This window comes from Uranotaenia lowii, chromosome 1 (assembly GCF_029784155.1).
Source record: "Uranotaenia lowii strain MFRU-FL chromosome 1, ASM2978415v1, whole genome shotgun sequence".
Lineage (NCBI taxonomy): Eukaryota > Metazoa > Arthropoda > Insecta > Diptera > Culicidae > Uranotaenia > Uranotaenia lowii.
In genome coordinates, this window is record NC_073691.1 from 146,684,546 (window position 1) to 146,698,141 (window position 13,596).

At 35.5% G+C, this 13,596-nt stretch overlaps 1 protein-coding gene across 10 annotated transcripts in view; it reads right to left on the bottom strand.

The window, feature by feature from the left end:
* Positions 1-1,444: 1,444 nt before the first annotated feature.
* The window catches only part of LOC129740446 (ras-related and estrogen-regulated growth inhibitor-like), a 135,857-nt gene continuing 123,705 nt past the window's right edge, over positions 1,445-13,596 (bottom strand). For 9 of the 10 annotated variants that reach the window (XM_055732132.1, XM_055732130.1, XM_055732128.1 and 6 more), the window contains 4 exons: positions 4,162-4,218; positions 3,992-4,074; positions 3,743-3,924; positions 1,445-2,000 (listed from right to left, as the gene is read on the bottom strand). In XM_055732132.1, the coding sequence (XP_055588107.1) occupies positions 1,742-2,000; positions 3,743-3,924; positions 3,992-4,074; positions 4,162-4,218 (581 nt within the window). In that variant the 3' untranslated portion in view covers positions 1,445-1,741. The remainder of the gene's footprint in view (positions 2,001-3,742; positions 3,925-3,991; positions 4,075-4,161; positions 4,219-13,596) is intronic. The other variant, XM_055732133.1, reaches the window with a different exon arrangement.

Consider the following 13,596-nt stretch of genomic DNA (forward strand, 5'->3'; position numbering starts at 1 on the left):
ATGACTCTCAGTTTATCGGGGCACGTTCCAGGTGGTGCCCCCCCACTTTTAGTTCTGCCCATGACTATCCGATAGGCATCACCCCATGGACAGTCGTTGGCGTCACGGCATAACTGCTTGAAACGTGCCCTCTTACTTGCGTTGATGGCCCTGCGGAGGGCCGATCTCGTGCTTGTGAAGAGTGGCCTACGCTCCATTCGCTCTTCTTGGGTCCTTGTGTTCTGCATCCTGCGCCTTGCCCTATGACAGTCGGCACGCAGACCGTTCCCGAGTAGCATGTTCTCCTCGTATGCCAGAGTAAAGCAGGACTTGCCCGGACTGTGTCTCGTGTTCTCCAGTGTTAGCCAACGGACTTCGCTTTGTCCCAAAATTTCAAGCTTGAGGCGGCTAGCTTCTCTAGCAAGTTGAGCCAGCTTGCCTGGCTACATTTCTGAGTGTATGTGTTTAAATAACTGATTTAGTCAAATTTTGTAGAATTGAGATGAGTTAAGAACAAAATTCTTTGCCAAATGATTCCGAGATTGCAAACCTATGAAAGAATAGATTTTGTACAATCTTTAAAATGGTTTGCTAATCACCATGCACATGATACTCTCATACTAAACTCATTTTATCCTTGTTTCTATCCGCATGGTAATTTTGAGATATTGCTATTCGTGCCGTCGAAATAACCATGCTCATGATAATTTCATAATTTTTTCTCTCGAAATGGTAACGCATGGTATTCATACATTGCGTCACATCTTCGCAGCACTAAGTGATCGTATTTTAATTGGAGAATTTTTGACTCTAAAAAAGAGGATGCTTGTTGTTCCATTAATGGTAAGTTTCGTAAATGCTGTAAGTAACAAAACTTGATCTTAAGAACACATTTTCGTCTTTGCTATAAATAACAAAACTTGTTCTTAAGAACACATTTTCATCTTTTTACCGAGCTTAACGCTACCTATCGGAGTTTCTGATCCATAATAAAAATCAACACCAGATGGTACTACTTGCATGCTGCTGCCGTCTGGTGATGTCTAGACAGTTTCAAACATGAACCGAGCGCCAATCCCGCTAGGAAAGTTTCGGTTGGTACGTTTAGCTACCGGTTGAGCGTTTGACTCGTATTATTGCGGTTTCTTTTAATAAAGTTCGTTATGGTTTTGCTCATTTTAATGATTGTTCCTGTGAATTTTATTAATTGAATGTTTTCGTTTTTAAATCGCAAGTGTCATAAAAGTTTATCTTCATAATTCCTTAGCTGCTATAATTATGTACCATCTTCCCAAAATATCATCTAAAAACCTAATAAATATTCAACTAGAACCACGACGGAATCAGTATGATCAACGCTAAGCACTTTTGATCGAATTATCGGTACTTTGAAAATGCAAAACTTGCCAAATTTACCTTTACCAAATGGATGTGATATGAAATAAAACGTTTTAAAATAGTGATATCTGCATAAATTGGTCCATTTTATTAAAATGGTAGAATAAGCTTTTGAAAATCAGGAACACAAACTAAACTAATGGATGCTTTTTTTGATCATTCGCTTTGTACAATGAGAGTTAAAATTCATACAGATGTCTCACATGATCTCGATTCAAGGTTCGGAATGTTTCTTAATGTTTATCAAGATAAAACTAAAACTAACTAGATCTAATCATTCTTAAAAATCTACACAAGGATATTCAAGAAATTTGAAATCATATCTTATTAGTCAATCAGCTTCATTCGATTCCATCCCCCAATATCATATGCTGAGGGAGGGCCGCTTTTTTCGTTCTCCTTTGCTATTTTTGCCGAAGATGTTCCCGAGGGCCTTGGAAACGCTGTTGACGCCCAGTTTCCGGCGCAGCGGAATGGCCCGGAAGAGCTGCGTCGAGCGGGCCTCCCGGATCAACGACTGGAAGGCTAGCGAGACGCCGGCCACATTTTCGGCCGCCGACACCTCGTAGAACTGGCAGGAATACCGCAGTGACAGCTCCTGGCCATCGTGCACCGAGATTTCCCTGGAAGAAATGAATGGAGTTGAATGTGGGAACTTTGATCTCTTCTCTCATTTGTTTATGAATATTTTTGCAAGGGTTTTCCCACTGTTTTGACTGATGGTAAGATGCAATTTTCGGAACTTGTTGCGTTCATCCTGAACTTTTTCAGGGTACCAGCAGTATAGAGAACTATGATAAACACGTTTGTCGCCACGGGACCCATATTCGAGTGACGGACTGACGGATGTATTTCCTGGGAGGTCCCGTCACGTAAAAAAACGGGTCTCTTACTCAATATTGCCGCTCAGTTTAGCCACACGTTACAAATCTTGGAGTTTTCCCTCTTTACTTTCTTGCTCCGAGAATTTCTTTGGGCTCAGCTAGTAAGACTACAAAATGAGCGTGGCAACGAAGGTGTATGTTTGTTCCTCTCATGAGAGAAGTCTTCAAAAAGTAAGCTATGACTATATAGGGGAAAACTGTACAAGACGCACCTGCGGGGTAAGATGGCCCATGTCATTCTTTCTCAAATATACACTAACCTACGGCTTCGAATGATGTTTTTCTTCACTTTTATTGTAGCAAACAAGCTTTTTCATCATTCAATAGATGAAAAGTTCACAAAAGCTACTTTAGTTCTGAGAAACAGAGAAACAGCCTGCGCAATCTGACCAAATTACAGCTTATCGTTTTACCACTCATGTGCACTTTCGGAAGACTATAAATATTTTGTTGTATTTTATTAACTTCCTACAAATTTTATCAAAAAACACTCTTATGAAAATTGGGGCAGAATGCCCACAAGACCACGTGTTTTACGCTCAAATTTTGAATGCTGTTAACTTTTGAGAAAACCCGAATATCAAAACAAAATGCCATTCTTTTTATTTGCTGACTCCCAAATTACTTTTTTTTTTGTTTCGATTATAGTCGTTTTACCATCATTATGGCATTCGCGACTTTATCAACGTTGCAGTTGGCGGATCGTTATTGAAAAACTTATCCGGTACAACTGCGTTCGATGTTTACTCTTGGGCTCGAACTCGCGGACATCGGCTCAGGAGACAACAGACTTGCCAACTGAGCTATATCACAAGCCCCTGCTACTCCCAAATTACGATAACAATACATAATTATAACAAATTTCGTCCTTGTTCGAGTTAAAACGTTGCACCAATATTCGATTCGGAAAAAATTATCGGCCGCCATGTTTGCCGCGATATCACTATATCAGTCAAAAAAATTGAATTTCGTTGCCTACTTGAAGGCGTTTTATATATAAGAATATTAAAAAGTGTATTTTGAAAAGCGAAATTTTTGATGAGTTTAGCTATACTAAATGGTTTTAAGCCAAAGAATGGTAGTTAACAAAAATACGATGAACATGTAATTAAACATTTGGTGTTTCAATCATTACATTCCGTGTAATCATTGTTCTATTTCTTACCACCCTTCCTGTTTGGTGCGTTCTGTCCACTAGTTTTGGCATTCTACCCCGCGGTTTGTTTCCTGGCTGTTTTAGTTTTTTTTACAAAAATATAGTCAAAATCGCGTTTTTATCATATTTTTTCTTTTCGATAATACGTAAATTTCATCCTTGAATCGTCAACTTTCAATTTGGTTCTTAAATGATTGGTATCGCTATAAATAGCAATTATGCTTAGCTGGTGCGTTTTGTACAGTTTTACCCTACTGAATGTATGCATGGATAGCCCATCCTGCCCAGGGATTTTCAGCTTTTGACACACGATTTTGAAACTCACCTGGCGTGGTCCAGGTCGCTTTTGTTGCCGAGCAGCAGAATCGTGTAGTAGGACGGGAGCTTCAGTTTGGTCAGCTGTATCAGATAGTCGGCAGCCTCCTCGAAGCTGCCCTTATCACAGATCGAATACACCACCACGAATGCGTCACCCCAGCGCAGATGTTCGTATAGGCAACCTCGTTTCTGTGGAAAAATTGCCGAAAATTTGGTTAATGAACCTATCTTGAACAGTTTCACTCGGACTAGGTACAATTACATCGCATCGGGACGTGTCCAGGATTTCCACCTCGTTGGTAATGTTGTCGTAAATCACACTGTGCCGGTAGAGAAAATCTGAAAAAGAAACGGAACAGAAATGACAAATCGGCGCAGTAAGCGGAGAGACTTCAACGCTTATGACGTTATCGATAGATGACAAACCCCTCGACGAGCTGTACTCTCCGATGTAACGTTTGGTCAGATAGCGCACTGTGACGGCTGCAATGAAACAAAAGCACGAAGTCAGTGTGTATTTTTCAAGTGTATGTCAGTTATTAACAACTGGTAAACTGTAAATCCTATATGATTCCCCAAAGTATACCTATGTCCCCCGGTCCCCACACACATCTGAACTTTAGTCATGCATACAATTTAGTTTTCTAGCTCCTACACTCAGAAAAATCCTATTAGGTATGCCATAAGATTCTCTTATGAAGTGGCGCCATAAGAAAAATTAATGAAATTCATAAGATTTTCTTATGACGCGATTGAATTCTTCAGATGAACACCTACATCAATGACAGGTTGTTGATTTTCATAAGAGGGTCTTATGGAAACAGGAAATTTCATCTCCAATAAGAATTATCCAAAATATTCGATGTTGAAAAGTTTCAATTTATTTTTTGGCAAATTTGATTGGAATTGCATCATTGGTGACCAGCAGCTTCATGAGCAGCACATCAACACCCGGTGAAGTTTTTTTTCGCCGTATCCTGCCCTTAAATTTGGTGCTTTTTGCCAGTCAACATACTGAAAAGTATACGAAAAATGTTTTTGAGTTTACAAATATATTGAACGTCTACAATAAATAAACTGCGACTAAAACTTACCATTTAGAAGATCAAAATCAAACGAATTGTTAAGAAAAAGCAGTAACTTTACAACTGCTGACTGCAAGTGCTTTTGTTTAACAACGATGACATAGATGACTGATGGAATGAATGTGTTCATTATTTTTCACAATGCCGTTTTTATCTATTTCTCATAAGAACTTCGTATGAAAATTGAAAGAATTTCATAAGACTCTTATGAAGAACAATTTTGCACTCTAAAATGCGGTTCATAAGACGCATCTTATGAACATTATAATTAGAATTTGCCTGAGTGTAAGATTTCTATTAATAGCCAGATTGTTTTAAAGTATGTCCGAAATGAACGGGATTCTTAGTAGGGGGAAGTGTCCCTATATGCGCATATTGAGTAATATGCGCATACAGCCGATTGACGATATGGCTGGAGATTCATCATATCTAACTAGTGCAGTTTGAGGGTAATACGCTTTTAACACATGGCATAAAAAAATTAAATTATTATATAAAGTCGAAAAAATTTAAAAATTCAAACAAGATTTTTGTCAGTTTTGATATAATATATTGAACTTTAATTATTGTGCATACAGATTCTGTGAACAAAAATTTTAGTGGTTTTTCTTTCTTATTCATCTGGAAATCGGAAATTCAACAAATCGAAGCTTTTGGCAAAGTTGTAAATGATAAGATATTGGAATAAGAGACAGGTTCTGAATGCCCATATCAAGGCAGGTTAAATGCCTATATCAAGAAAAATAGATTAGTCTTATAAATTTTTTACTTTCTATCATTTAAACATGAAATCTAAGCTCAAATCACGATCTTACAACGAAAAAAGAAGAACTTCCTACTGATCCGATAAAAATACAATATGAACAAAATATTACCCTGAAATATGGCCATATGGCATACTTAACTATGTTTCATGCAAAAGAACTAGTGATGTAAAAAATTTCACCAAAATTTCGGCCTTGACGTATGCTTAACATCCGTTTCTTCCATTTTCAATTAAATAATATCAAAATATTGGAAGTGGTAATGAAATATAGCTAAAAACATAAATATGCGCATTTAGCCCGCCAGTTTCGGAAATCGGCTATTTTGACTTCTTTTATTATAAAATTATTTTCACAAAAACTGTAAGAGATTTTAACAGAAAAATTTCTCTAACGTACATAAAACAGATGTCCGCTCATGTGCATATAGTTTTCAGACTCCTATCTTTTGGAGTATAGGAGAAAATGAGTGCTTTCCTTAATATGCGCATATAGCCTTCCTCTCCCCTATGTTTTTTAAATAACACTATTTTAGAAATGGAAGATTAAAGCTGTATTTGACAACCGATTTTTTTTTTGAAATTTTATGTCGGATTGTTTATCATTATGATTTTTGTAATTAGAATGTAGAAAACATGTTTTTTCAAGAAGAAACTAAATAACGCTATGTCCATAATAAGGAACACTTTTTTCAGTGTGTTCCTAATGTTAGACATAGTCAAAATGTTCCAAACTATATTGGAGTTATAGCATGTTTTTGAAATGAATATGATTGACGTAAATTTGTTGAAAATAATTTTATCTAAACTTTATTTTCAACGAACTGTTGCGTTCAAAATAGAATGAAATCGCGTAAAGCTGCGCACCCACTTCCAACTTTGACAAGCTGCCATTTCTCTCTCGGTTGATATTTTTTCATGAAAATTTCACACAATCTAGTTCAACTATTTAAATTTGAAGTCTTTTCAATAACGGGAAACAAAGATAGAGCTATTTCTGTAAAAAAGGGAAATTTGGAATTGCTTCACTAAACTTGCTGTAACTTCGACAAATTTCATTGAAAAATTTTAAAATTTGGTCCAAAGATGTAAAAATGTTTCATCTTAAACCAGGCCAAGTTTCGTCAAAATCGATGAACGTGATCAAAAATGGTGCCGGGTAGAAAATCAGGTTCCTTATCGCCCAACAAACGATTTCATTCATTTTTGGACGGATGTGTATATGGAAAACATCGTAATCCATGTATTCTAGGTTTTTTCTTTCACAAAATAAAAATTTATCACAAAGAAGGTTGTAAATTGATAGAAATTTCATTCCTGCTTTGTTTAGAATTAGAAATTGTTCCAACAGAGCTGGTATTGAATTACAAGAGCGAATAGAATACTCGCTTTAATTGTGTATCAAATTTGTTTAACGGAATAATTAGCAGGTCATTTCTGAAACTCTGTTCTTCTTATTTTGAACTCTTTGAAACATTTTCTATTTCGAAACAAAGCACGAATGAAGTTTTTATCAATTTACAACAGTCTTTGTGATAAATTTTGATTTTGTTAAAGGAAAAACCAAGAATACATGGATTAAGATATTTTCCATACAAACATCCGTACAAACCATTTTTGATCACGTTCATCGATTTTGACGAAACTTGGCCTGGTTTAAGATGAAACATTTTTACATCTTAAGTGAACTTTACAAGTTAAGTGAAGCAATTCCAAATTTCCCTTTTTTACGTAAATAGCTCTATCTTTGTTTCCCGTTATTGAAAAGACTTCAAATTTCGTATAGTGTTAGTTGAATAGTTGAACTAGATTGTGTGAAATTTTCATGAAAAAATATCAACCGAGAGAGAAATGGCAGCTTGTCAAAGTTGGAAGTGGGCTTTTAAGCTTCACAGCTTGAAGAAACCATGGCTACAATTGAATTTAATAAATATTTGAATAAAAGCTATGTGTCTAATCCGAAAGAAAAACTTATTCATATTCATTACTTGATGGGCATGAGTTCAAAAAAATTCGTTATGCACTAAATCGATATGAACGCCTTTTTTGTTATTGTATGAAGAACTTAATGCAACATTTGTTAGCGAGAACAACGCTTTGATTTTAAAATAACATATCGTGATGAGAATTACTACAGTATAGGAGAAAATGATCCTTGATGTACCTATCGAGTTAAAGGTGCCTACAGCCGTTTCACGAAATTACTGACAAAACAACAATTCTAATCAATGCATTTTGAGGGTTATACGCTTTGAACACAAGGCATGAAAGGGTTTTATTAATATATATTAATATACAAACTCAAAATTTTTAAATAATTTATATATGGTTTAGACAACTATTGATGTAATATTTTGACCATTAAAAATTATGCGTACAGAAGCTAAACACAAAAAGTTGAGTTTCTAGTTCAGTTGAACATCATAAGTATAACAAATTTAAAGGATCTCAATGAAACTTGATGTTTCCCCGAAGAGATCTTTTTTTTTCAACTCTAAGCGTACATCTTTCGAGGATATGATATGCTAGCATCTTACAAATGCTAAAACCACCAACCCACAGAAAGTGTACTATGTATGCCGTGACCGGGATTCGATCTCATACCCGCTGGCTTAGAAGACTTGAAGGCTATCCTCTACGCCACGGGCTACGGCAATTATGAAGGTTTAATAATGATTAAATAGTGGTAGGTATAACAGAATGTTTTTCATGTTTTTAAAATAGCACTATCCCTAAAAACAGATAAAATGGATTTTTGGGATATTAAAACTTTGAATCTTAGATCCAATCAACATCTCAAAAGAGATTTGAAGGTCTCAAAACAGATTTGATAAAGTTTTCTGATTTCAAAATATTCTATGAAATTATAAACAAACATAAACTTTTTTAAATTTCAACTTTGTTGCATGTGTCTTGCGTTTTCAAAAAAAAATTTCACGGAAATATTCGAAAAGAAAGTGACTTTTTTTCTAAATGAAAAAAAAATCTAGAAGAAGTAAAACAAGTTTCAAAAGCTCGAATTGAAAAATGAAAATTTGATGTAGAATTTCAATAGGCCTGTTTTCTCGGTTCATATTTAAAAAATATTATAAAGGTTATGATGAAAAGGTGAATTTTAGGAACTTTCGTTGTAAACTAATGTTTCTTACATAACCATATGCAGAATCAGGAACAAATAATGTATTATTGGGTACGCCGATACACTTTTCCTTTATATGTCCATAATGAGGAACACATATATTAATAATTAGGAGCAATTAGAGCGAAATTAGGAACACCGACATACTTTACAAAACTTAATAGTTTTCGAAAATTAAAGCTTAAAATGATTATCTGAAACTTTCACCGAGTGCATAAAATAATTTGGAACTAAGCTACCAAAAAATCTATGTCTTGCAATTAGAGATGTACCGGATAGTGGTAATACCGAATATTGACCTAATTGTAGAGGCAAATTTAACAGCACCAGCACGTGAAGTTTGACTGCGGTTTATTGAAACAGTTTCAAAGCTGTAAAAAGGATTTACAATCAGACAGTAATTATAAATTTGTAATCTTATATTTCAGTGCGGACTCTATACTGAAATACCTCTCCTAGTACCGGATTGAAGTGTTTAGAAACCCTGATCCATTAGAAAGGTTATTCATAATAGTTCAGGTGAAACATTACGTGCAACTTACTGTAGTGATAATAAATGAATTATAATGATGTAAAACCGTTATTTTTCTCGGGGGGCCCTATATGATTCGACTTTTTTTTTCAAAAGCCAACTTAATGCCCTCATGTTTAAAGGGCGAACACGAAATTATTGCGACATCGGAAATGTCATGCCAATTTTCATCTAATGTTTAGAATCAAACAAAAATTCAAGGGTATGTATTAACTTCAAAAATGAAAAGAACAGTCAATCGATGGAGCCTTGAGTGTAAAATCGAACGCATTTTCGTTTGATTCCCTCCATCAAAGTCTTTTTCTGACTGTCTTCTTGCCCTAGCGAAGTTCGCGTTTCATTATTACCCAATACTGCTCCACCGGGCGCAGCTCCGGACAGTTTGGCGGGTTCATGTCTTTGGAACAAAATGGACAGAATTGGCCTCATACCACTCCAGGACACTTTTAGGATAGTGGCATGATGCCAAATTTGGCAAAAATAGCGGAGCTTCGTCGTGCTGCTGCAAGAACGGCGAAAGGCGCTTCACGCGGCACTCAGATTTGTAGATCTCGCCATTTACTGTGCCCTTTGTCACGAAAGGCTCACCCCTCAGTCCGCAACAGCAGATGGCCTGCCAAAATATATATTTGGAGCCAAATTTTGACATTTTCTTCTTCTTAAATTTGTCGTCCACATTGAACTTGCTCTTGCCGGTGAAACCCCGGAATTGGCTTTAAATCGGCTTTTATATACGTTTCGTCGTACATCACACAGCAGCCATTTATTGTCAGCATATTCTCATAGAGCTTCCGTGCCCGAGTTTAAGCCGTCGATCGTTGCCGCTCATCGCGGTTTTGAAGTTCTGTACCTTCTTGTATGTATGTAGTCTAGCTCTCTTCTTTGTATTTTGGACGTAGTTCTGCGACAAGCCGATCTTTTTAGCCAAATCACGGCTTGAGACTTGACACGTTGGGATTTGCTTTTAATCAGCCGCTTAACATTTCCCTTCGCTTTTTGCTCTATGGTCCCAGTTTCTTCCAGCTTCTTTGCCGTGGTCCAACGTCAATCGCCCCTGGAACCGCTTCAAAACTCTAGAGACGGTTGAATGGTGAATGTTTAAGCTTGCCAGATTGCCCGGTTTTATCCGGGTTTGCCCGGATATTTGATGCAAAATTTCGAGAAAGTCCGGTCCGGCCCGGTTGCCCGGATAACGTGAAAAAAGTCCGGATATTGCCCGGATTTTTTCACAATTTTCACAAAGAAACCAAAAAAAATCAAAGTTTTTGAGTAAGTTTCAGCAAAATTGATTAACGGTATGGAAATTTTCAACGGTTGTTTCAAATAATTTCGCTGATTTACTTTTATAAACCTTTAAATATTTAAGTGTTCCAAAAAGTTTTTGGAAGTCTGCAATTACATTAATAAAATAATAATTACATTTTTTTGCATTTTTTCTGTGCTTTTATATATAATAACACCTAAATTTTGCCCGGTTTTTGCCCGGTTTTTGGATTTGAAAAATTGAAATCCATTCCCGGATTTTGCCAGGTTTTTTTGAAAAAATGCCCGGAATTGCTAGGCCCGGATGGGAGTGGAAAAAATTCTGGCAACCTTATGAATGTTCGACATTTTTCCCAACTGCCGGCGCGACAGGTAAGGAAATTCCTGGTGTTTGGAATAATTTCGTTCTCTCGACTCGCGTTGGTTCACCTCCATTTTCGATGAATCGAAAAACACGACTTCGAGTTTGACAGCATGTAAAAAATACCCATCAATGAGAAAGTGTTGAAAATTTGGTTGATTTTCACCCAATGGTAAAAAAGTTATGCCCTGTTGAATGTGTCACAATAATTTCGTGTTCGCCCTTTATGAGTCGATCATTTTCAACCAGGTGTATAATACATCAGATCTTCTTCAAGTAAGGGTCTCTTTGATTTTCAAAATGTCACCAATATTTAGCTGAATGCACATTAGATGAATTTTCGCTTCCAGGGCGTCTATCACCAAGAAATTGGGTTCTACTGAAATCAGGGACCAAACATGTCGAATCAGGTGCCAAGCTATTCGAAATTGCTTATTAGATATCGAATTAAATGAATGTCGTATTCAAGCAAGAAGCCTTGAAGGCTTAATAGTTAATTAGTTAAAAAGATAGGATGATGATGGGAAAAGAAGGATGATCTTTAACCTAAAGCATATTATACTTTTTACCACACGTGTCCACACGGCTGGACAACTCTGGAAGATTTTTTCAAAAATTTGTGAACATCAAGGGCAAACTTGAACAGAATCTTTTCATTATTTTCAAACAAACAAGATGGAAACGAAAAAAGATTACTAGAAATTGAAAGTTTTCATCGAATCACAGCAACAGTGTCAAGATCGAATGTAAGCATTAAACAAAAATTAATGTTCATTTTTACTTTTTTTTTACATTAAAACTAGTTTATTAAAGGCCTTTTACTTTTACAAAGTTTCAATGTGCCGAGTGTATTCGTTTCACTAGGTTAGTAGGGAAGGGGGCCGTAATAGTCGCGGCGACTCATTTAAAAAAAAAAATAAAAAAAAAATAAAAAAAAAAAATCCGGAAAGTTTAGAAAAATATCTGAGCATCCCGGCCAGATATGATACTAAGATCAACTATTCGGTGAGCCGAACATTCGGCTTAACGGTTTTTGAGCGGCATTCGGCGCCGAATATTGACATGACGCATAAAGCACCAATTGCAGTAATTTTTGGTTTAGTTCGAATTGATTTTTACATTTTTTCTGTCAAAAATGTTTTTAAGAACAGAGTGTTAATCTGCTGCATACATTTAGGGGTAAAAAATACTACAAAATATTCTATTATCTTTAATCATGTAAATAAATATAAGAATGGATAAAATTTTAATGTATACAAACGCATAATGCAAAACAATCATATCCCAGCATATGGAAACGCAATTTATGAGATTTAGTTCTGATTTGCATTTTGTTGCATTTTGACCCAGATGGTTAACTGAATTATAAAAATATTTAAAAAAAAAAATTGGAGTTTGTCCGAAAAATATTTATACACCAACAGTGTTGGTATAGGATAATGAAAGCAATATCAAGTTTGTAGGTGATATCATTAACCAATCCGTCATACTAGGTAAAGTTTTTTAGGGCATCGAAAATTGGAAAAATTTGTACATCTATTGTTCGATTTTTTTAAATTTTTTATGAGAATCAAAAACTTAAAAAAACTCTTTCACGATGTTAAAAACTATATCATCATCAATTTGTTATTGTTCAATGATAACTTAATTACAGTACATTGAAATAAAAATTGAATAAACGTTGTGGTATACAAATGTTGCATATAACCTTGCTTTTGCATGATGCCCCGTTTGACGGTAGTTTAAAAAAAAAAAATTAAACGAGTTTGGCTCCTTAAGCTTAAAGTTATGAGCCGTTTCAAATAAAGAATTTGCATAAAATACATAGTTCAAGTTCCTCTAAATTTCATATATTTTCTTAAAATATTATACACTATCTTACTATAACATGAACATTATCATACAAAAATGCTACTAATCTGTTTAAAGATTTTTAACAATATTAATTTTTAACACTTTCAATGCAAAAAAATGTTCCATCCTGTTTCAGCAATGCTGCTTCACACGAGAGGGGAGAAAATAAATGCAGTTTTTGGGCTTCCGCTTCTCGCGGCGTTGCAACGAATGACGACACGGAATTTGTCACCCGTTGCTCTCGAAATTTGGCCATGACGATCACTTTGCTTGGTGCAAACTACATATTGTAGGTACCTGTATATAAACACACGTGAAGAGAGGGTACATACTCATTCATGCAGGTGACAAGTTGTTCAGGTTAATTGACACCGACAGCACCGCCCTTAGTCGTCCGGCCAAGTCAGGTGGATTCAATTTTGCATACTCAAAAGGGACATGACCAGGGTGTGTCGAATGATTTTTTTTTGTTAAATTCAACAAATTGAACTCTATTCAGCATACAAGCCCATAAACATATGCCCTCGATGTGTTTTTTCTCGTTTATTAGCATAATTCAGTACTTTAAAATAATTTAAACGATTTTGATGAATCAAACAATCAATTATAAATTATAAAACCATAAAAAAAATGAAAAACTCCCTTTTTTCTTGAGGGTTTTCAAACCAAGTAGGTTTACTCATCCCGAAAAAATGAAAAACATTATCTAATTTCTTACACTATTTAAACATTAAAAACTATTGAAAAAAATCAATTTGCACAGATTGATTAGTTAGAGGTCAATAAAATAATTTCCGTTGACCAGACATTTGTTTTCCCCGGATTCTTAACCCTGTACTGCATAGACAATAATGAGATTAATTT